At 37.1% G+C, this 23973-nt stretch overlaps 1 protein-coding gene across 6 annotated transcripts in view; it reads left to right on the top strand.

Moving 5' to 3' along the window:
• Window positions 1-23973, top strand: part of MYO1B (myosin IB) — a 136273-nt gene that overhangs the window by 107532 nt on the left and 4768 nt on the right. For 3 of the 6 annotated variants that reach the window (XM_032995199.2, XM_032995200.2, XM_042808553.1), the window contains 15 exons: window positions 1047-1109; window positions 1888-2088; window positions 4175-4401; window positions 4579-4779; window positions 6048-6141; window positions 6587-6736; window positions 8934-9002; window positions 10688-10774; window positions 11068-11154; window positions 13792-13878; window positions 17018-17092; window positions 17501-17635; window positions 18516-18622; window positions 21674-21806; window positions 23330-23482. In XM_032995199.2, the coding sequence (XP_032851090.2) occupies window positions 1047-1109; window positions 1888-2088; window positions 4175-4401; window positions 4579-4779; window positions 6048-6141; window positions 6587-6736; window positions 8934-9002; window positions 10688-10774; window positions 11068-11154; window positions 13792-13878; window positions 17018-17092; window positions 17501-17635; window positions 18516-18622; window positions 21674-21806; window positions 23330-23482 (1869 nt within the window). The remainder of the gene's footprint in view (window positions 1-1046; window positions 1110-1887; window positions 2089-4174; window positions 4402-4578; window positions 4780-6047; window positions 6142-6586; window positions 6737-8933; window positions 9003-10687; window positions 10775-11067; window positions 11155-13791; window positions 13879-17017; window positions 17093-17500; window positions 17636-18515; window positions 18623-21673; window positions 21807-23329; window positions 23483-23973) is intronic. The other 3 variants (XM_042808554.1, XM_042808555.1, XM_042808556.1) reach the window with 3 other exon arrangements.

The raw sequence follows: 23973 nt of genomic DNA, 5'->3' as shown, positions 1-23973 counted from the left end.
TTCAGTTAAGTGTTGAAGGGAGCTGTGTAAGCTTTATGGGTAAATTTAAGATGTGCTTTGTAGCCCAGATTCTGGTGTTTGATGTTATTCTGTGAGTGAACATCTAGTTAAAGTTTTAATAGGTCTTAGTAGTACTCCCCACGATAGGCAGAGCTCAGGCAAAATACCAACTCACAGCTGTAGAAACTGGCATAAGCTCTCTGTACTCAAATTGTATAATACCATTTTGCTGTATAAGCATTTTGAAAAATTAAAATTCCTGCTTTATAATCCTGAGTATGATATGAAGATTGGGCATGTCTTTTTTTCTTTTCACATTCAGTGGTAAAACTCTTAAAACATCATGACTTCAATTTGGTTCTTGAATGATGTTTCAGGTGCTCTGGAAAAATCTAAACTGTAAGAAGTACTGCAGAATGCAAATTAAGAATGAAATTAATATTTTACTTTTCCAGTCCTTTGCCCTACCAGTGTTACCTCCTGATGCACTGGCATCTCATCCTGGAAATTTTATTTCTGATATTTGAAAAAAATTAGGATATTAGGAATATCTGAACAACAGCGAGACTCTGTATTTTTCAGATGGTGTTATCTAAATATAGTCTTCTTCTCCTCCCATTTAAAAAAAAAAAAAAAAAAAGGAGGAAAAAAAAAAAAAAAAAAGCAACAACCAAGAGCTTAGAAATTTTGATCTCGGATGCTTGCAGTGAACTGGGCTGATTTCCTTGTGACCAGCAGGAGCGCGGGCAGAGCGGTGCTGGGGCGGGCGGCTGGCGGGGCGCCAGGGGAGTGCATGGGAAGCTGACACGGGTGGGGGAAAGGAATGGAGAGCAAGTTTGGCAGGCGCTCAAGGACGGTCATTTTGCACAGATAATGTTGGTAGTAGATGATTCCAATTCTTTCTTAATGAATAAAATGTTGGTAAGCATGTAGAATGAAGTTTGAAAGTAGTATCTTAGTTAACTGGAATATAATTTAAATTGCCTAGAGGAAAAGCTCTCTCGATTGTCTTCCTGTTCATACATGTATTTTTTTTCCTCTTATAGGGAATTGAATGGACTCATATTGAGTATTTCAACAATTCTATAATTTGTGACCTAATTGAAAATGTAAGTTATATTCAAGAATCTCAATGAATAATGTTTTGATTTGTGGATTGGATTTAGCTGTAAAGTTGGTATGCACTTTGATTTTATAAAACAAGCGACTCATTGTATTAGTCATCTTATTTTGTACGGTAGAAGTTTATTTTTCTAAAAAAAATTTTTTTTTAAGTCTATATGTTACTTTGTTATAAATGTTTAGCAGCACTTATGCAAAAAAAAAAAAAAAACAACACCCCAAACAACTCTTAAGTGTTTACATTTAGTGCTGTTTTCAACAGCAAATATCACATGCTGCATTGTAAATAACGTTTCTTTTTATATGGAAACTAGAAAACTCAATGACTTGTTACTGAGTGCTTTAGGTACAGAAAGTACTTTTATCTAATAAGAGGATTTCCTATGGACTTAGCACATCAAGAAAGATAAAATTCCTTAAGAATCAGAAAAAGAACAATTTTTTTTTTAACCATTGACATAAAATGTATGCTGGTTTTACCCATGAAGTTGCTACTTTCAGTTAAGTTGGAGTTTCTATGGTCTGAGTAAATGACATGAAATTTCAACGTGAAGCTCAAGATTCAGATCTCAAAGGCAGTCTCTCAGAAATGCCTTTCCAAAAATCTGTTGGAAATGGGGATGAGGAAAATAGCCAAACTTTGAGATGGCTTGAAGATAGTTTTTCTGGGTAGCGGAAGTCAAACGGGAGTGAACAGCCTCCTTTTTATGCCTTGATGGAAATGTGATGGAAACAAACACTAAAGCTCTTGTCTTGAAATTTCAGAACCAAACTGGAATCCTGGCCATGCTAGACGAAGAATGCCTGAGACCAGGAACTGTTACTGATGACACCTTTTTAGAAAAACTAAACCAAGTCTGTGCCACTCACCAGCATTTTGAGAGCAGGATGAGCAAGTGCTCCCGGTTCCTCAATGACACCTCTTTGCCTCACAGCTGCTTCAGGATTCAACATTATGCTGGCAAGGTACCTGGTGAAGCAGGGAGTATGTGGTGCATGAAGGGTGTTGTACCTTTGTGAGTCCAAGGTTTGGTTCAGTGGGAAGGTTCTTCGTGCATTAAGTGATGTTTTGGTAATGGAGGAGAATTGCGTCAGCCAATAGTTGACCAAAAAATCCAGACCTGTCTTAATCTCTTCCATTTTATGCTTAAGATTTGTGATTTGGGCTGGAAGGTTTGCAGAGGTCATGCTGCTCTAGCTGAAACCAAGGGCAGTTCTCCCTTCATCAAAGGAGAAAGGTGTCCCACGTTCTTTGGTGGTGAGCTGCTTGTGCTGCTAGGTCTTGGAAGCAAAATGTTGTTTAGAATGACAAAAATCCACACACGTGTGGAGGCAAGATATTTTTGGAAAACACATCACTGAATTAGGTGAAGTCCTTAGTCATGTTGATGAGAAAATTTTTGTACATTTGAAGGAACTGAGTTTATTTTGACAGTCTGTGTGTTTAAACAGATGGAAGAGAAGGCTATACAGAGGGCTTGTAAATGTATTTCCTTTCTACAGCATAAGCAATATGAATAAATACAAGTCTGATAGTTTTTGATGTGTAATTCAGTATGGCTTTTTATTAAGGGGAATCAAAATAAAAGTAGACAATTTTTTTTTTTTTTTTTTAAACTTATAAGTAAATGTAGGAGTTGAAACTATATCTCTTGTTTGAATCTGCTGAACTGTTAATCTCAGCGTAAAGAATGTTTGGCAGGTATTTCATTTTCTTAGGACTGTTTAATACTTCCCTAGTTTTTAACATTTTCTCAATCTTATGATTTTGAATAGCTCAATAATTAGCTCATTCAAAGTAGTGCTGGAAATATCATACTTTCAGCCTTTGAGGCAGCTATTCATTAACTTTATGCTATGTATTTGCCAAGAAGACTCTGTAATTGCATATAATCTATTGGGGATATTTCTTTGGTTGACAAAATTCAAAGTGAATTGAAAATACCCCAGTACTTTGAGAAGGACTGCAAACAGATTGTGTCTTAGCAGGCACTGAGGGTCTTTGATTGTTACTGGTATTCACTTACCCAGCAGAGCAGTCAGTGAATTCTTCCTATTTTGGGAGGAATGTTGTTTTTCCATCCTCAGCTGAGAACATTTTGATATAGTCACTGGACAACGAAAGTTTCACTCTCCTTTTTTGAAATGTAAGGAAGTTCATATGAGCAGTTTTTTTCAGTAGTGGCATTTACCACACCTGTCAGGAGCAGTAACATGTACTCCAAAGAAAAAAGCTGCCTGAGTTCCCAGTCACTTATTATGTAAAATATGGCTGTGTCAGTATTAGTTTTATTCAGTATTCTGTGTACATAGTACATATCTACACAAAACTGAGAAACCATGAAGCTGAAGAATCTATATTACCAGCCAGATGACTTGTCACAATTAATCAAACTCAATTCCCTACCCTCAGAAATTAAAAAAGCCAGTAGCAATCTGAGATCTATATGAAGTTCCCCTAGATGCCTCCTGTGTCTCCAGCTGCAGGTCAGAGCTTTGCATTCATGCTTGTTGTTGCTATTGCACTGTTTTCTTCATAAAAGTCCTTTAAAATAACAATCCCCTGAGGACTGCACAGATAGCTGCTTGCTGCTGTGATATCAAGAGGTGTTATTTCATATCTTGGTTTAGTTAGGCAAATAATGTAAGCATTCGTACTTTGAAAGGAAAGGGTATTTTTGCTGTTGAGATTCAAAAGAAAGGGAAGAGACCTTTCGTCAGCCAGAAAAACATTGTTTTGGAGTACTGGCAAGTGATGGCGTATCAGAGGTATCATAGAAGAAAGGGTTTTTTCCATTTCAGAAACCAGAATTGATCAGCACAAGGAAATGTTAGCAGTGTGAGAAAATGCATCTTTCCCAGGTACCATGTTCACAGAAATTTTACTGAACAAAAAATCTTCCAAATGCCAAATTTAAAATGGAAACTGAAATGTCTTTCATTCGTTTTGGATAGTGAGAAAGAAGGAGAAATCAATTTCTTGGGTCGGTTTTGAACTGGCCTATGTTATAGTTCAAATCATGCTCTGATGAGACTCTTCTGTATTGTTCAGGTTATGTACCAGGTGGAAGGATTTGTTGACAAAAATAATGATCTTCTGTACCGTGACCTCTCCCAGGCCATGTGGAAGGCCAATCACTCTCTTATCAAAGCATTGTTCCCAGAAGGTAACCCTGCTAAGATCAATCTAAAGAGACCACCAACGGCAGGTTCACAGTTCAAGGCTTCAGTTGCTACACTGATGAAAAATCTTCAGACAAAAAATCCAAATTATATCAGGTAAATTACCCTGTGACAAAGCTTTGATGATTCTATGTTTGGTGAAGTTGAAAAAAAAGAAAGTAAAATCTTGATATCCAAGGATAAACTCTTAAAATCTATGATTTAAACTCAGAATAAAACTTGTTGACACATACAGTGCTTCAAGGAAGTGTTCCTGTTGGTTCCCCTTTCCAGATGCATCAAACCCAATGACAAAAAGGCTGCACACATTTTCAATGATGCCCTGGTGTGCCACCAGATCCGCTACCTCGGTCTTCTGGAGAACGTCCGGGTCAGAAGGGCAGGTTATGCGTTCAGGCAGGCGTACGAGCCTTGCCTGGAAAGGTACAAAATGCTGTGTAAGCAGACGTGGCCCCACTGGAGGGGGCCAGCCAGGTAGGAAAACACCAGTATTCTTACCTGTCCTGTTCCAATGACTGGAATTACCATTTCCACATGCTCTGATTTTTATTTATGTATTTATTTATTTAAATTTAATGAACTTTCAGGTAGTTTAAAAGAAAAAGTAGGCTAGTGTGGCTCCACTGTATTACCTGTATGTTGTTCCTTAGCATCTTGTTCCAGATTTTGGATGAGCTCATTCACTGGACAACCTATACTTTTCAGTAGGCTAAAAATTACAGTTCCTTGGCAAAGGAGATGGTTTTAATGATGAACTGATCTCCTAATGGAAAAGATTTTGCATGTGAGCAAGGAGAGCACTTTGTTTTTAGAATATATTGCAGCCTTTACTGATTTGTGCCTGAAACAGTGAGTGAGAAAGAAATACTGAAATCAAAATTACTAGGAGGCCTGGAATGATCAGAAGGACACTTATCTTTAGTAACCAACTTTCAAAGTGTAGGAACACCCATGTCTTTGAAGACAGTCATGCAATCTTCCTATGTCCTTTCAAGAAAAATTTTACATAATGATTGGTGAACAGCTATGAGATAATACCACTTGCACATCAATAGCATTAATTGTATAATTTAAAATTGTGTAGTATTCACATGTATTTTTACAGATAACATGTTGAGTAGGCAAATGAGCTTCTCTTAATTCTTTTTACACATGACCACCAATAGCATGATTTAAATTTCATTCATAATAGATTAATATTTTTAACTACCATTTAAATCTTTAGGTTATCAAGATAATAGTGGAAGTGCAGTACTGGTAACAATAGCATTGTTACAATCATCACAAAGATCTGTGCAATTCCTCTCTTTTCTTTTTTGTTGACATTTATATAATGCAGTTGGTAGAGCGTGGAACATTAGCATTTGTCAAATTCATCGGTCTTTATTTTACATTTTGATGTTAGTATGAGAGCTCTTCCTTTTTCCTTTTTTTTTTTTTTTTTTTGTTTAAGTAAAATCATTATTGATGTAACAGGAAAAAATAGGTCACTGCTGATGCTGTTAAATAAAAATTGCTCTTTTCTCATCAAGTTATTCTGAATCTTTACAGTGGTTATTCTTGCCTTTAGCTAAATAACCAGTGAGTAAATGAGTTAGGTTTTCAATCTTCTTATGTCAAGTATTAGGTAAGAATTTAAAATATGCTTTCATATACTTTCCATAAATTAATCTGTGAATATGTAAACTAAGAAGTTTTAGAACTGGGGGCCATGCGTGTTAAGCTCATTTACTTCTTATTAGGGCTGGAGTAGAAGTGCTGTTTAATGAATTGGAAATCCCTGAAGAAGAATTTTCATTTGGTAGATCAAAGATATTCATCCGCAACCCGAGAACGGTAAGTGAAAAATCTCTTCTGTGAAATCAAGCCATCTTTCATGAGGATAGCCTGCTATGAACTGCATAATTCACTAGCTGGTGACTACAGATTTTTCTAGATATGGTGCTTTGATACATCAGTGTGGAATATAGCACTTAAAAAGGCACTTTTTAATGTAAGACCCATTAAAATTGGTGTGATTCAAGACTCTACAATAGCTGCCAGTCTGAATTTAATGTAACTTTCACGCACTGACTTGTGACAGTGTATCTGCCACTAGCCTCATTGATGTATCTGCCTATAGCTCTGGAGGTGAATAAACCAAAAGGTGTCTGGAGGGGGACTTGAAAAAAGGAGAGATTTTTCTTACAATAGTTGTGCTTATGAGTTTTTTTTCTTGTCTCTTCTCCCCTGCTGTTTTTCTTCCAATGTCAAACAAAACCCTAAAAAACCCCACACCCAGCTCTTCAAACTAGAAGACCAGAGAAAGCAGCGGTTGGAGGACTTGGCTACTCTAATTGAGAAGATCTATAGAGGTTGGAAGTGCCGCACACGCTTCTTGTTAATGAAAAGAAGCCAGGTTGTGATTGCTTCCTGGTACAGGAGATACGCAGTAAGATACTATCCTTACTAAATGGGGGGTTCTTTTCATTGTTTAATACATTTTTTCATATAACCGTGATATATTTCATATAATCTTCATATGGCATTTTTCCTTGAATGCATATGGAGAAGTGTTGAAAGAATGCAATTTTCTGCTAGTATTTAAGTACCAATAATGTGAATACAGACAACTTAGTTTCTATAGACCACTATTAAGTGTTTACATTGTGCTTGTGCTTAAATACTTAAAAAGCTCACCAGCGTCCTTTAGCTCTGGGAGAGCAGGACTTTGCGGCCCAGCTGGGAAGAGTCATTTTCATTCAGCTAAAATGCTGTGCTGCCTGGCACTTATAGTGCTTTCAAAACACATGGTTAATGTGTAAAAAATGTTCAGTAATATACATGTGCAGTTCTGTGGAATTCAGTCATTCCTAAGGCTTTTTGTATTTTTGCCTTATTTGGAACCTTTGCATTTGAGGCTCAAGAATGCTGCTTGGGAGGATCCCAGGGATTGATTTTAATTATAGCTCATAAGACTCGTAGTTCAGTATTTTTACTGATGCAGCTTTAAACCAGTTTCAAATCTGTTCATAGACTGGGTATTCTGTGTCATGAAATGAACAGTGCTGTTGTATGACTCTTTCAGGTCTTGCTGTCAGTTAGTAAATAACATTGACTTATAAAAAAAGATTTATTGTTTCTAAGTTTTAAAACAGTTCTTAAACATCCCAGCTGTGTTTTGTTATTGTGTGCATATTAGAAAGCTTGCTAAAATATATGATATGGAAAGAAAGCATCTTCTTAAACTGCAAGTTGCAGAATTGACAGTCACTGCTTTTCAGTTGACGAGCACTTCTGTTTAACATCTTGAAAGCCGTTAGTGTTTGGTTCAGTTCTCTTGGATAATTAGAGAGATGTGTAGATCATTTGGAAAAAGTACGAATAAAATGCTTTTTTTACTGTAAAAACTTTTCTCTCTGAACTTCTCTGATTGAATGCATCGTTTCTACAAATTGCATCATTACAGAATTGCATTGTGCCCATATGGCTTCATTGTGATCTCACACAATCTTAATGAATTAAAAAGGGAGTTACCACAGCTAGATTGGCACAACTTTTAATATAAAGAAATGAAAACAAATATGTGACCAAAGTCACATCATTGTGGATTTAACTGTAGACCTTTATCGGTTCACTGGTGAAACATGGCATCAGTTGTCTTTGAACACAGGACAAAGTCATAGCAAGACCCTCAGAATTACTTTTGGGTGACAATAGAGATACTTCCTCAGCCTCCTCATGGAGCTGGAGGGCACCATTCCCTTAACCCAACGTGGCTGTTAGGCACTGTGATTTGGAAGGTTTCATAAGGAATCCCTCGCATGAACAAAGCTTTTTGACAACACTTTGTGCTGGAGACTTGGTTAAAGGATCTGCAAGCACTTTCCCGTCTGTCCCCTTGCGAGGCATGACTGACGTCAGCCATGGCAAGAAGGTGGCCTAGAGGGGATTCTCTCTAGCTTGCTCGCAGAGTTGTTAACTATAATTGAGTGGGCTGAGCATGAAGTCTAAAAGCCTTCCTGCAGAGTCTGTCAGCTGTTGTTCACTTAGTGTTATGCTAACCACTGGTTTACTGGAGAACTGAGTTTTTCAGAAGGAAAATGCTCAACGGTCCGGGAAATTTATTGTTCAAACTGGCATATTTGGCTAATATTCCAGCATGTCATTCAGGAATCCATGGGTTTTCTTTTTTCTATTCCTAAGTTGTCATCAGCATTCGGTATTCTAAAGGGACTGCAGGTAACAGGAACAGCACAAGTCTTATGAAAAGATGGTAAAAAGCTTAGCCAACAAACCTGAGCATTTGTGATGGTTTGTATACTACTCTGTTGGCGGGAAAGACAAATAAAGCTGTTACTGTTAGTATTTAATCCATGTCACTTTTATGCTGCTGACCATGAACTTAGTGTTTCTGTAAAGAGAGAGTGACATTGTCCATGCAGCATTGTTGATGTGTTTTGTTTCCCCTTGAGTTGAACACAGAATCTACACTCTCATCTGCTTGGTCAAAAATTGTTCACTTTTTACACTTAGTGCTTGTGTCCTTAATTATATTTTCAAATGTTAGGAATTAAAGGATTTTTTTATGCAGTATTTTACAGCTGCAATATTCTGTTCTAAGCATCATGTATTTATTTCCAATACAGCAACAAAAAAAGTATCAGAAGATAAAGAGTTCGGCTATTATAGTACAGTCTTACATCAGAGGATGGAAGGTGAGTTTCCTGTTACTGTGGCCGTGTCTGCACAATGAGGTAAGGAGCAGGTCAGAAAATGCATTCCAAGTGCACTGAGCCTCCTGACTTTCATGCCTTCTGTCCACTGAGCTGTGGCTGTGCCGTAGCCGTTGTCAAACACGTTTGCCATAGAAGAGGTGAGCCTGGGACATCTGCATGCACCCTGGGCTATAAATCCCTGCAAACGGTGCAAGTGGAAGGCTGGGACCACACTCAACTACTGGGCTATCCTTGGAGCATCTTCTGCCAGAGAATTTGGAGAGAAGTGCCCTCTTTACATGGGCTGGAGTGTGAAAGAGTGAGTTTGGTGTTCAGAGCAGACCTGGGTACACGCTAACCAGTGGCCCAGCAGCTCCAGAGGGGGATAGTTGGGGACCCTGACACGGGGCTTATGAAAACTGTAATGTGGGACTGCTTTGGGAGAAATAAGCTGTGGTTGGTGGTTATTTTATGGTTAACAGGATTCTCAAAGAATGAAAAAAAAAAAATTGAAAGTAGGCTTAAAATAGTTTGGGTCACCTGGAAAGTACGTTACTTAAGTCAAGTCTTCAATTCTCCTCTGTGTGCTAAGCAGAGGGGTGAAAGCGTACTGTACTCAGCTTGCACTGAGCAAGTACTTTATCGCTGTTTGCTTGTCCTCTGCCTCATTTTGCTGCAACTTTGCTGCTTCTCCAAGAGCTTTGTACTTTGCAAAGGGATAATCCTGCAGCCATAGTAGAGACTTAAGGAGTGATGCTGTAATAAGGGGTAAAAATTAGGTTATCGGCTCACGTGCTTCAAGCACTGTGGCTGCTTTCAACTACTGCTGTTCAGCTTCAGAAAAAATGTTCCTGGGTTCCTCTGTATTCTTATTAACTTTTTTCCACCCCACTAAATGTGGCTTTCTCCTTTACTTAGGGAAGAGAGAACTGCCTTTAATTCTGGAGTCAGTTCCCTTCCTGTCAGACAGGGAAGGAAGGGACTGCAGTTACTAGCTACAGGTGCAAACAGCCCTTTCCTGCCCAGAAGGTTTTAAAGTTTGTCAGCAATAAGCTAGCATAATTTGATTTTACTGGTTTTCTTGATTTTTACATTGTCTTTATTATTTTGTTTAAATGAGTTAAAAATATCCTTTCAGTCTAACTATTGATGTGCTGTCCTTTCCCATGAACGTTATTTGAAGAAAACTGGGTAAAAGCATCATTTCATCTTGAGTTATGGTTTTCTGTCATTGGAGAACATGCTTTTTGTGGTAGCACTGCCATGGATAAAAGCCTGGTATGACAGCAGCCTTTAGTGTGACCTAAAGCCAGGCAATTTACTTGTGTTTGATTCTTTACTGCAGTCTAAATGGGTAAGACATATGTTGTGTGGAGGAAAAGGATTGTTGCCACTGTACAGACAGACATACAGATATCTCAGATGATGCAGCAAATCTGGGACAAAACCAAACATCGGACTAAGATCCCCTGAACTGCTGGCCCCAAGCTCTCACTCGTGCACAGAATCCTCCCTGCAATGGCAAATGTTAGGCTGCATACCATTTATGAATGTATCTGCTTGGGAATTTGGAAGCACTGTTTTTTGGTTTTGCCTAGATTTACAGGTTGCATTGCCATAGTTTATAATCAATAAGAACTTACAGTTCTTTTTTTGAATAAAATAATGTTTCCAATTGTTCACAGGCTCGGAAACTTCTTCGGGAACTTAAACATCAGAAGCGCTGCAATGAGGCTGCCACAATAATTGCCGCTTATTGGCATGGTACCCAGGTAAGAAAATGGCAACAAAATGTGCATTTAATTGTCTCGACATAGAATGAAGAAGGGCATTTGGGATAAAGTTATCTGGGCATATTTTCAGTGGCTTAAACTGCTGATTTTTTCGTTTCTCTTTGCTGCTAACATGTTTTAGCTGGTGCAATCTGGGAAGCTGGGACACGCTTTAATATTTGCTGTTTGTAGTGACTGGTTTCTTTCTTTCTTTCTTTCTTGCACCATTGGGAACTTGCAGTAACCTTTTCTTTCCTAAGCTTTTCTATATCCCATTTTCAAATGCATCACAGGCGCGAAGGGAACTGAGACGGCTGAAGGAGGAGGCTAGAAATAAACATGCTATTGCTGTTATTTGGGCTTACTGGCTTGGATATAAGGTACTTCATGCACATATCACATGGCCCCCATCATTACCCAACAATATCAACATTTAATCTGTAGTAAATAGTGAGAATTAATGACTAATACAGTTTACCTTAAAATAATAGAGCATGATCATTGATTCCTTCCATTTACATTCATGCCACACTTAACAAATCTGACAACATTCTGTGTGTCAGGTTTTTGTAGAGTAGGAAATTCTTTGCATGGCAACCAAGTAATGATTTGCACTAACAAGCCATTAGACTAGATTAAAAATGACTGGACTACAGTATTCTCAAATTAGGAAATGCATTTAACTACATGTAAATATTCAAAGCATGGTTTGCAGGGGGAGAGAAGGTTTGGGTTTCTGGTGTGTTTTTCTCCCCCCTTAACAAGTGCTTTCAGTGACACTATATTAGCGATCCAATTGAGATTTTCAGCAGGATGTATATTCTGCACCTTGGACAGTCTTCATATACAAATTCAAACAAATGATATTAAGTTTTACTCAATTTTAGTTTTAATTGGTTTCACTGGTTCTCTGGCTGTGATTTGAACTACTAAGAAAATTTTGGGAAGTACAAGTAAAGCGGGTTTTATGACCTGATCTTTTAGCAGAAAATTATGTTAGTTTGCAATTCTAAACTTACAGCCCTAGAAAAATCCCAGGAATTCCAGCATCAGCTGTTTGTTTTCAGAAGCAAAGTCCCACTGAAAGATTCTTGCTAATCCCTAGCCTGCAGTTGTGGGTTATGTGAACATTTGAAATGCTGTTCACTAGAGGTCAAAAATTTATTGGTTTCAATTAATAAATCTGTAATTTAGATGAAAGCCATATTCAGTAAATACATTGTTTGAAACATTTTCAAGTTATTACTTAGGTTGGAGGGGTGAGGGGGGGTGTTGTCAGAACACCTTGTCAACTAGACGGAGAAATGTGCTCAAATGAAATTTGTAGTGTGATGCTGAGTTTGACCTTTGCTATTTTGATACAAATCTATTAGATTTCTAATGAAATGTCAGCCCTGGGAATCCAAACATGTACAGAATTTCCCTTATACTAGAGAGACTTTGGAACTTTTCAGTTCTAGCTTGATAACTTAGGGAGCTATGTAATTTGGAAGAGACACTGTTTCCTCTACAGTTCCTCTCTCTGTTTAAATGCAATACATTGATAATTTATTTTATTTTTGACTAGAGTTCCTTTTATCGGAAAGAATTGCTTGGTACTGCAGAAGTGATATTTATTTTCCTATGTTTAAGATGATGTTTAGAATTATAAAGGGCACGTCCAGAACATGGATGCATAGTGTTAACTGTGTTAGAGTGCCTCATTTAAATATTCAGTAGATTTTGATACTTTTTAACATGTTTTAGTAGTTAGTTTTATCAGTTGGCTCACAGGAATTTAATGAAACATTGCCTCCTTATTCCTTAAATACAAAAAATCCAAATATAATAATATTTATATCTAAAGATAATAATCTACATTGAATTGAGATTAGAAAAATAATTAGAGTATCTGATAAGAGATAAAACTTGTTATTGGTGTGATGTTTTATCTTTTCTCAGGGGAATATTTAAAACAAAAGTTTCTGGAAGTTATTGTCAGTTATTTGCTTTAGCAAAAAAAAAAAAAAAAAACAAAAAAAAAAAACAAACTATATACCTCAAGTACTCAAGTTTCCTTCCTTTTCACAAGACAGACAAATACTTAGCTTTGCAGAGTTCTTGTTTTTACAGTGCTGTGTATGTAGGAGCTTTTATTCCAAGCAGATGAGTGAAAACATACTCTTTGAGAGCCTACATCTAACGCAAATTAACCTTTCTAGCTGCATCAGAAAAGTGTAACTGGCACAGGCTGGAACTGCTGTTGCACAAGTATGACAACAAGTAACTTGATAAGTGCAGATATATCCTAAAATATGAGATTCTGATAAGTTGCCCACACGTGCCTTTGTGTTTAGAATACTTTGCAAATTGCTTTCCTAAAATGGGAATGATTGATGAAATGTAGGTAAGCACCTATCTCTTTGTACATGAGGAAGGCACTAGATGTGGGGGGTTTGACCCTTCATTCCATAGACAGACATAATTTACCAGGCTGGAGAATATTTTTTGGAAGTACATAAAGATCAAAATAAAAAATAACCTCCAGAATAAAAGCCCTCAATGCAGTGCGGGTCATTTATCACTGCGTACATAGTTTCAGAGTTGATTCTGTTGTGCCCAGGCACTTGCCAGTGGAAGAAATGACTAGATAGTGAGATTTTAGTAAGTCTTGATTTTCATACTCATCATTTTGATCATGCAACTGCTGGTGAAGTTCTCCATTAGAATGCAGTTACAAGATACTGCTGGTTCCGAGGTGTGCACGGAGGAGAAGATGGAAACAGTGATAGCGAAGAGTGGGGCTGACTATATCTTATCTGTACATGCCACTTAAGCAGCAGTGGAGGCTTTTCCGACCTCCTGTGTGGCTTCACACCAATTCACACTGGCACGTTGGGTTTAAGGGTTAAACACTGTTCTTCCATCCTTCTATGTCTTGATTGTAAGTTGGCTGTTCTGTTTGGGAGAAGCCTTTTCCTGGTCATTGTGCTGTCTGCATCGGGCTGTCTCTTTTGTTCACTATCTAAACCTTTTAGGCTCGAAGGGAATTGAAACGCTTGAAGGAGGAGGCTAGGCGTAAGCATGCTGTTGCAGTCATTTGGGCTTACTGGCTTGGACTGAAGGTACTTTCTCAAACACTCCCATCGTGGCATCTTACTAACACTTAATAAACAAGCAGTTATGTGGGCTCACTAGCAGGGATGACTTTTACATAGAATTACAATGATTAATTTTTGGCATGAATTTTACTGAAAAATTCATAAGCTGAAATGCCTCATTTACAGCAGTATTTAGGCATCAGGTGTTTTTTGTCATATCAGGAATTTCAGTTTTCAAGTGAAAGACCAATGTCAGAATAAAGGGACTCTGTTCTGGTGGTTGACTTAAAAACCTGACCTACGTTGGCAGAGATCCTACTGGAAAGATTACAAGGATGTATTTTCTTATTGTGACCTCTGCGTGTTTGAATGGGAAGTAGGGTGGAGCTGTTTGACTCTCACTGCTGCTCACGTTAGACCCCTGACCCCAGTGTCAAGGACATGGTGTGAAGCTAATGATAACGTCCTGCCGCTTCCATCAAGCCTCTTTAGGGCATGGCATTGCGTGCAGCTACCTATGGCTGGTGGCAGCCATGAATTCCCAGAAAAACTGAGACATACAAGAGTCTTGTTTCCTGTCCCTTCCTTTCAAGGACTGGTTGGCAAAAGAAAACACATTTGTAATCTGAAAAAATGTAGTTCTGCTCTGTAAATAGACTATGAAAATGGCATCTTGAGATATTTAAGGTCTCTGCCCAAATGACTTACATGACACAGTTCTCAGATGTAGTTTTATTGATGCAGTCCAGAAGAACTGTGCAAATTGAAATCAGTTTTGTTTGGCTGCTGTCTCTCTTGCTAATAGGGATATTGTAGACTACGGAAGTATAAAATGGAACAATTTGCTTGATAATGCAGAGTAAAGCGCAGCTCTCATATTCTAATACTAATTCTAACAATGATGAAGTGGGAAAAATAGTTACAAAACATATCATTATCTATGATGTATGTATATTATGTATATAAAAAACCCCATTACAATACATACATGGAAACCAGAGCTGGAAATACAAAGAAGCCATTTTAAGAAGTTGTTCTGCAGATCAGAATCACACTTTAGGTACTACTGCCAAAGTGGGTCTGTTTTTTTGATTTTAAAATAATATGTCCCTCCTGAGAACTCAGAGGCTGTTTTATATCAAACAGCGGCATTTAAATGAAAACTGATGAATCCAAAACCTTTAAGGCACATTACAGCAGGAATATGTTTCTGCCTGACTGTGGTGTGGTTTTTCAGTGTATTTATTAAATAGTGTAAGTGGTACTTCCATCTCACCTGAAACACGTAGATTTTTCTGAATAAGAACATAGTCTGTGATTCCAATATATCACTGCTATCACAGACAATTCTCATTTGTCTGATGGCAAAGTACTTGCACCTATGACATACGGAGGTGAAGATTTAAAGTTGATACAAGTGATCAAGATTAAACCATTAATTCTGGAGTTGCCTCCTTTTTTTTTTTTTTTTTTTTAAATATTTTCTGATAATTAGATTTTAGTAGCATTTGTGGTACTTTCCAGATTTAGGCTTTTCTGGAACGGCTTGCATTTCTCAGTGCTTGCTTTGCAGCTTCCCTGCAGCACCAATAAGATGTGTGGGCATATATTAGTCCCTTTGTTCCAAATTAATTTACACACCTTGCAGCTCATGAAGAATAATACAAAGCAACATCATTAAAGAGAGTCTATGAGAATATGGTGAGATTTGGGATGATTGTGGCTGGAGTGCTTTTGAGACTGTTAATTTCCATCCCTGAATAATAAATAAAGGATGTACACTAATTACAGAGCATTAAACCTTACATAAAATGAGTTGAATAAGAACTCTAATAATTTTTCTTATAAAGTGAGGAAGGAAAAATTATGTGCTGTATTTTCGTAGAATGATGACAGCTGAACGCTTTCAGTTTTGTTGATGCATTTTAATGTTGTAATTAAGCAAAACCCATATATCTGTGGGGGTTTTTTAATCCCAGAATGGTGATAGATTCTTGCTTTTAAAATGCTGGTTTAATTTTAAAATGCATGACACTTAGTATGGGCCAGAAGGTGTTCCAGGATAAGCCAAGCAAACTTTTTCTTACAAACTGATGTGGGTTTTTCCTCTATGGGTTTTCCTTTATTATCCGGTTACAGTGAACTCAGCAACACATAGTGAGTTAGCTAAAACCACTAAATTTGCTCTGGGGTAAATTATGCAAAGCCACTATGTTTTCCCTGGTTTTTGCTCAAAACTTGTAACAGGTGTGTTGCAGTCTGTGCCAAAGTTTGAAAAAAGTTGGGGGATGTTTCAGCTAACTTGATGTGAGCCTGGGCTTCACATAAAACTGCAAACCGGTTGTGCTCTCAGATTGCGTTTTCAGAATAGAGCAATCTAGATATTATTCTAATTAGTACTGATAGAAATATGAAGGGCAAAACAAGTACTCTGAAACTTGCATTTACAAATGTATTAAAAATTACTATCACCTGCAAAAATGGTTCCCAGTGATCACTTCTTTATTTATTTATTTAAAATAAATGTTAGGAGCAAATATCAAGCTTGCTGACATGAAACAAACTTTGTGTTGATTCTCTGCTCTTCTCAAGAACCAAAACCTTATTTTCCTTTTGGAATGAAGATAGCTTCTGTGAAAGGAGTTTTTCTTCGTGCATAAATCTGCTCTGGAAAAAAAATAATCCCTTTTTATTATAGAAAACTCCATGTATTAAGAATCTTAAAGGAGAAAAATCAGAAAGAGTTAATGAGTTAATGAAGTAATTAACATCAGTTTAATGTCACTCAGACACAATAAAATATGTATCACTGATGATACCTCACTCTTTCCGGTCCAACTTTATGCAAAAGCCTATGAAAAAAGATTAATGCTGTGAATTCAACAATATTTGAGTAGCTTGCCTTTTCAGAGGGGAATTATTTCACATTCTCCATCAAATTTGCAGATGACTGTACTCAGGTCAGCCGAGGTAACTTTCTGACCTCATGGTCCATGGTCTGGTTCATATATTTTAAGTGTACCCAGTTTGTGCTCCTATTTCAGGGAACACTTTGCATGTTTATGTGCTTTTTTAGTATTTTCTGCCATAGAGCTTATAAATGAATACCTGTGCAAACAAATTCATTCTTGTGTTCACTTTGAGGGTTTGTTTAACTTTTCAGGTCCGTAGAGAGTACAGGAAATTCTTCAGAGCCAATGCTGGAAGAAAAATTTATGAATTTACCCTTCAGAGACTTGTATGTATATACCCATACAAAGCATATGTACATTCTCTGTGTTTTACATTTTCGTTTTCTAGCAAAAGTAACAGCTGTGTTACGGCCTTGATAGTCCCTGTAAGGAAATGTCCAAGTTAAACATATGGAAAATTGATGACTTAAATATTCTGATGTTGTAAAGAAAGGATAGTCCTAGTGTTCTGAAGATGTGGCAGTGGTACTAAGCATTTGCCACACTTCTACAATATCTAAATCTGCATTTCTCGATATACATGGATTTTTAAATCCATATTCAGGTTTATGAAAGATGAGAGTTGCAGTTTGGTAACTGTGCTTTTAATCACAGAGCATCTGCTTTTCCTTGCTTATTTCAGTAACTCTGGTATTTGAACATTAATAAAACATCTTGCTTCAATTTTATCACAGATGCAAAAATACTTCCTGGAAATGAAGAATAAGATGCCTTCTTTATCACCAATAGATAAAAACTGGCCAGTGAGACCTTACCTTTTCTTGGATTCAACTCACAAGGAACTAAAGAGGATTTTTCATTTGTGGAGGGTAAGACACATTCTGGTCCAGTCTGTACAGAATTTCATCACATGATTTCAGTACTTTCGTTCATGAATGGCCTATTTTTAGGACTTATTTCTTCCCCTTCCAGACAGGATGATTTTATTTCTTTGGAAGAAGATCATTCTTTGGCCTGCAAAGGGGTATAACTATCCTGCCTAATCCTTTCTGGGGCTAGGGAGAGAGGCTTGCTTCCTGCCATCAGCTTTTAACTCAGTAGTAAAGCAGCATGCCTGCTAATTGGTAGCTTATAATACTTGTGTCCATGGCCAGGACTGGGACTAGCTCTTAGTCCAACATTGGACGTACCGGGTGGAATTTTTTACTTATGAACTGTGGTTAGGTGAAATTTGGTTTGGATCTTTGGAGGGAGAGAACAGAGAGAATCTGTATAAATGCTGATGAGACGTTTTACTGATCTTGTGGGCTATGTTTTCTGTGAATTGCCAAGGAACAGTTCTTTCTGACCCTGCAAAATCAGTCCTCTCAGCTGTGTTTTGTTCTTTCTCTCTGCATACATAAACTTCCACAGTTGTGGAACTATATAGATATTTATTTACGCGAACCTCTTAAGCATAGTCTTGCAATGACTGGTATCTGATAGATGAAGCTCATGTTCAAATGCAACATGCTTAAATGAGATGTTTTAGATACTGGTTTTGGTGTAACTCAGATCTAGAATGGGTGAGGAGAAAAGCACCTCTCCTGTTTGTTACTGTGCTACAGTGGCATGTAGGAAGGAGCTGAGTCACTTCAGAGGTATACGAAGAATGTGCATCTTGAGCAATAAGCAAACATTAGTTCTGCTGCTTCAAATCAGATCTGGAAGGATAACTTTTTGTATTGCTTAATATATCATGTTTTGTAGTGTAAAAAGTACAGAGACCAGTTCACAGATCAGCAGAAGCTTATATATGAAGAAAAACTGGAAGCAAGTGAACTTTTCAAGGACAAGAAGGCTTTATATCCAGCCAGGTAATGACTTATTCTGCTGCTTTTAGTGAGCAATAAATTCAGTATCCTTACATAGATTTAGGAAAGCAAGCAAGAGTTTGGTTTTTATCTTAATGAAGAAAGGGCATTTTCCTTGTTTGGCAATGTCCTTTCATCATTTTACTTTACAATCCTGGAAACTGATCTCAGTTTACTTCTAACGTAGATGTTGTTGTAGCCCACTAATCCTGTGATACTGAGCACTTCTGTCCAGAAGCCATGATGTTTTGTTGTTCTAACCCACCATGACCTGTTCACATCATAAAAGTTTAGAGAACTTGTAGAAGGGAATAACTCTCACCCTTTCCCCTAGTTTCCATCATGCTGATTCCTGCAAGCAGTAAATGTAGAATGAACTGAAAGGCTGTAAGTGACAATGTCGCTCCCAGCTGAAGCGTGCCAGGGAGCTCTCCTATGTTCACACTTAGTACATTCAGCATAATGCTCTAATGCGAAGACTAGTTAATTTAAGAGATACGTAGATATATATCTTTTTGAAATAATACTTTAAAAAAAATGCTTAGAAGTTAATTTCCATTTTTAAATTTGTTTTTGTTTTTTTATTTTTTATTTTGAGACTTTTTTAAAATGGGAAATCTGCGAATAAGTCTTTTGCTTTTGCAGATTATTGAGTTCTTAAAAACTGATAAATTCTTGTCATTGCTGTCTGCAGAGCTAACATTACTCAAGAAAGTGTAGTAGTATCTGATTTTACCTAAGGAATGACTTTTTTTTTGCATGCATGCATTCAGTAAAACTGACAACATAGAGATCTGATGTCCTTGAAAGAAGTCAAATTGAAGTTTTTATGTGATTATGAGCTTAGAAATTGTGTTTTTCTTGAAAGCAAAAGTCTTGTCCATCTCAAGAGAGTTTTCTTTTACAAGCCACGGTTTGAGCTGAGCAGGAACAAGGCACTGTAAAGCGAGAAGCAAGGTTCAGTAGAGAGAGAAACAGGAATCTGCAAGAGTTGATGAGAGCAGTTCCATGCGTGGACAAACTGGTTGTTTGTGTTTCATTCGGTTTGTTTTGTTTCATTTTTTTATTGAGACATTTCCTTTTTTCCTGTAATGGGCTTAGTATATGTTTCTCTTTCTTCCCTTCAGTAGATCATTTATTTAATGTCTGTATATGTTAGCTTGTGGTTTGTTCCTAATTTACTTTGGGATGTCTTTTTATGCTGCTGGAAAAAGAGAAGGATGTTGCCTTTGTACTCTTCTAGGAGCAAGCAGGTTTTTTTGCTTTGAGTCAGTATACATCTGATCAGTGTAGAGCTCCTGGGAAGAAAGGAATTTTATTTATATCCCTGATTTGGTACTTTTTCCACCAAGACTGAACAATGAAATATTATACAGCAAAATATATACCTGAGTTACTTTTATCCAAGACATTCTTAAGTAGTATATGTGATAGAGGGCAACTGTTGATTCATGTCAGTTTTAGCTTGTAAGTCATCATCGTTTGATTCGGGACAAAGTCCACAGGGAATCTACTGGTTTGGTGACTACGGTTTCATAATGCTAATTAACAAAAACAGAACAACACAAAGCTCCAACATGGTAGAAAGTTAGAATGCTTTCCCCACCCTGCACTCACTCAGAAACATTTCCATGTCTTTTTGTCTTGTATTCAGAACTGATTAGCTCCTGTTGTTTTTTTTTTTTTTTTTTTTATTGGTCTAAGGGTGGATGAAATTACTGTATAAAGTTTCTGATTAGTTAGTATGATAATGATTCATAGGATGTGGATAACTTTCTGTGTATAATATAATTAAGAACAGAGAGGGACTTCTTGTGAGTACTAAAATCCCAGTACCCTTCCTTTTCTCTCCCATCTCCCCGTGTGCCAGAGATGCAGTTACAAAGGTAGTGCTATTTCACATAATATATTGATTCCTCTTGGGCTCTAGTCTTGGCAATACTTTGCATTTAGTACTTTGACTGTAATTTAATCAAAGTGATTAAAGTGATTTCCAAACAAAGCAAGCAGCAACTGTATTCACCAATTCTTACCTGATATCGAAGCTCTTACTGTATAACCCTGAGGTCGATAAAGACAGGGTGATTTGCAAGTGCAACAAGTCTTGACAAAGAGCTGGTACACATTTAACAACAGTAGATCTTGAAGGCAAGCTCTTGTCTGTCACTCTGAAATACTGTGAAATGCAAAGGTGTCAGTGCTACTGAAGTTTTATTTCTTGCCTTCATAGAGACTGTTATTGGGTGATTTAAAATCAAAACTGATTGCATATGCAAGCATGTACTTGTGTCTGATAGCCATAGAAATTTGGCCCATTTAATTGGCAAATGTTTTCAGAGCAAGCAAAAAAAAATAATTCCTATTAATGTCTTTGGTGATACATTTCTCTTTATTCACCATCACTGTGCTGTAAATGTACACAAGGGTCCGTGTCTAATACACATACTGGTTTTTAGCCTTCTTCCTTTCTCCATTTCCCCAGGATAACGTGCTGGGACATATATCCACATGACTCTGTAGCAATTCCCAAGCTATTTTTCATCTGACAGAGCATGCCTGCATGGCCCGGGTTAGCGCCGACGCCACGGCACTGAGTCAGTGGTGGCACCGATCTGAAGGGTCTCGGGGCAGCGTGCGGGGCGCTGCCGCTCCCAGCTGCTCAGCAGGACAGAGGGCAATTACGCGGCATAAACACGCACCACGTTAAGAGCCCCGTTTGCATTCAGTCATGTGTTTATTGTTCTAATTATTCTGTTAGACAATAGGAAATTATTTTGCGTTGTTGTTGGTTGAACTAGGTAGAAATAGTGAGTAGAGGTTTCTGGGTTGTGTAGAGTATTATGTTGCTAAAAATGAAGCAGCAAAGGACTCTCCTTGGCAGAGAGTGTATCAAAGCTTAAGAAAGCTTCGGGCAGTAGAGAGTCACCAAAAATGGTATTTCATGCATCTCCTGGCTCCACAAAGCCTGAAGCAGAACGTGGCGGTTTCAGGACGTTTGCTTCTTCCCCAAGATTCATATTTAACTCTTGTTTTCCTTGTCTTTTTGTTGGGCAGTGTTGGGCAGCCGTTCCAAGGGGCTTACTTGGAAATCAGCAAGAACCCCAAGTACAAAAAACTTAAAGATGCTGTGGATGAAAAGATCATTATTGCAGAAGTTGTGAATAAGATCAATAGAGCTAATGGGAAGGTAATAAAATGGAATTGCTTTATCCAGAAGGGTAGATAATTTGTGTTATAAATAAAGTGAGAGGGGAAACTTCATTTCTGCCATGTAGTAGTCTGAGGATTTTTAAAAATGCCTTTTTTTTTTAAGGGCAAGACTGGAAATGTTGGATTTATGTAAATTAGTGATTTTAAACAGCTGTTTTAAATGTAAGTAAAGATTGCTAAAATCTTGTGTTTGTCGTTTTCAGAAACTTTTCCAAATAAAAATGGCATCTCCTTAACTAGTAACAGACTGCATTGATTCACAACTAAATGTAGTCTCTGTACCAAACTTAGATCTTTTATTTGCAAATTGAAGAAAATAAATATTTAGAGAACATCGTTCTTGTTCAAGTATTTAGAAAACTTAACCTTTCAAGGTTCACAATGTTGTTCAAGCTCCTGATTATCATGTTATTATCTTTTAAAATTGTGAGTGACCTCTCTTCTGATTGATATCAAGAGCTTTTTGGAATGAAGAGGCATGTTTCTTCTATCATTTGAATAAAGCTGTTAAATATGCTGGGTACTTTTTTATTCTGCCAGCACAGAACTTGTTTTGCATTTAAATGATACTTATTAAAACAGGAAGCATTATCCTCCCTTAGTAAATGTAATTGTTTTCACTATAGATGTCTAAACATTAGAAGCAGTAGACATCATTTATGCATTTGTAGGAGTGAAATTAGGTTGCCTGTTGTTGATACCAAGTTAATTTTGCGGTTTAGAAGAAACTAATTAAATGAAGACAATATCTTTCCTGTACTTGCATAGGCTACAGCTCTCAAGATTTAAAAAAAAAAAAAAAAAAGTCATGGTTCTATGTATGTGCTTAAAACAGCTACTTTTTAATTATAATACTCAAGATTCTATTATTTAAAATTTTACAGGAGAAAAAGCTATATGTAGATTAAGTTCTCATTTCTCTCATTATTTTCTAAGATGAATTTAAGAACACACATTCATGATTTAAAAATATTTTCATTTGAAATGAATGAATGCTTATCCTCCTAAAGAATAATTCCAATAGATAAAGGGAGGATAACATAACACTGAAAATACCTACGTGTTTTGTGTTGTTCTGCAACACAGTTTTGGTGAATAACAGTAAATAGTGAGGCTTAGTCCCGAATTAGCTATCACTGAAAAGGTACATTGGTTTTCTTGGGTATTGGTAGAGGATGAGAAATGAGGTTATCTTGATTTGCATAGTATCTGAGTTTCAGTTTCTGAATTTTATAACTGTAAGCTATCAATTAAAGTAACTGTTTTATACCTAGGCATGTGTGCTAAAATGGGCTAAGCTTCTCAATCTATAATTAGACACAAATAAATCTGACCTGATTTTAACTGATCTGCAGCTTTTACTGAACATCAAATGTTCATGTTTACTAATGTGGGCCGAGCTTAATAACTCTATGAACTGCTCGTAGTCTTCGTAGGTGCTCAATTAAGACCAGTTCTCTCTTTGTGTAGATAATGGTTTGCATTTTTGTATTTTCACAGGCTACATCCAGGATTTTCTTATTAACCAAAAATAATGTGCTGCTTGCGGATCAAAAATCTGGGAATATCAAGTCAGAGGTTCCACTGGGAGATGTTACCAAGGTGTCCATGAGCTCCCAAAATGATGGCTTCTTTGCAGTGCACCTCAAGGAGGTTGGCTGTAACTTTATAATACAATAATATAGCTGTTTTACACGCAGTGATATAGAAATTATTTATTAATTATCTTGTAGCACGTTAAATTGTAGTGATTTGCCTGTGGGTTTAGAAGTTTATTGAACTTTACCATATCTGCAAAAGCTTTGATTTAGAACTACTGAAGCTAAATGAGAATATTTATTATATTATGGACACCTATTTGCTTGTGAAAATCAAACTTCATATTCACTGTAGCTTTGTCAGGATGGAAGTCTTCCATTTGTAAAAAGGATCTTTAATGTGGTTCAAATACCTTGTGGTGGTGTTTTCCTTTTTAGCTGTTCATATAATTCCTCCTGACACACTGGCAGAATATTTCTTCTTTATGGGATGCCAAGAAATCCACGTTATGGCACAGCTAATTTGGTTACTCAGTTCCAAAGAACTTAGCTCAGTGCTATATTTGCTTCACTGCACTGTCAGCATTGCTCTGCTAGAATCATTAA

This window comes from Tyto alba, unplaced genomic scaffold (genome assembly GCF_018691265.1).
Source record: "Tyto alba isolate M040663 unplaced genomic scaffold, T.alba_DEE_v4.0 Super-Scaffold_7, whole genome shotgun sequence".
Classification (NCBI taxonomy): Eukaryota; Metazoa; Chordata; class Aves; order Strigiformes; family Tytonidae; genus Tyto; species Tyto alba.
This window is presented reverse-complemented; position numbering and strand designations above follow the sequence as displayed.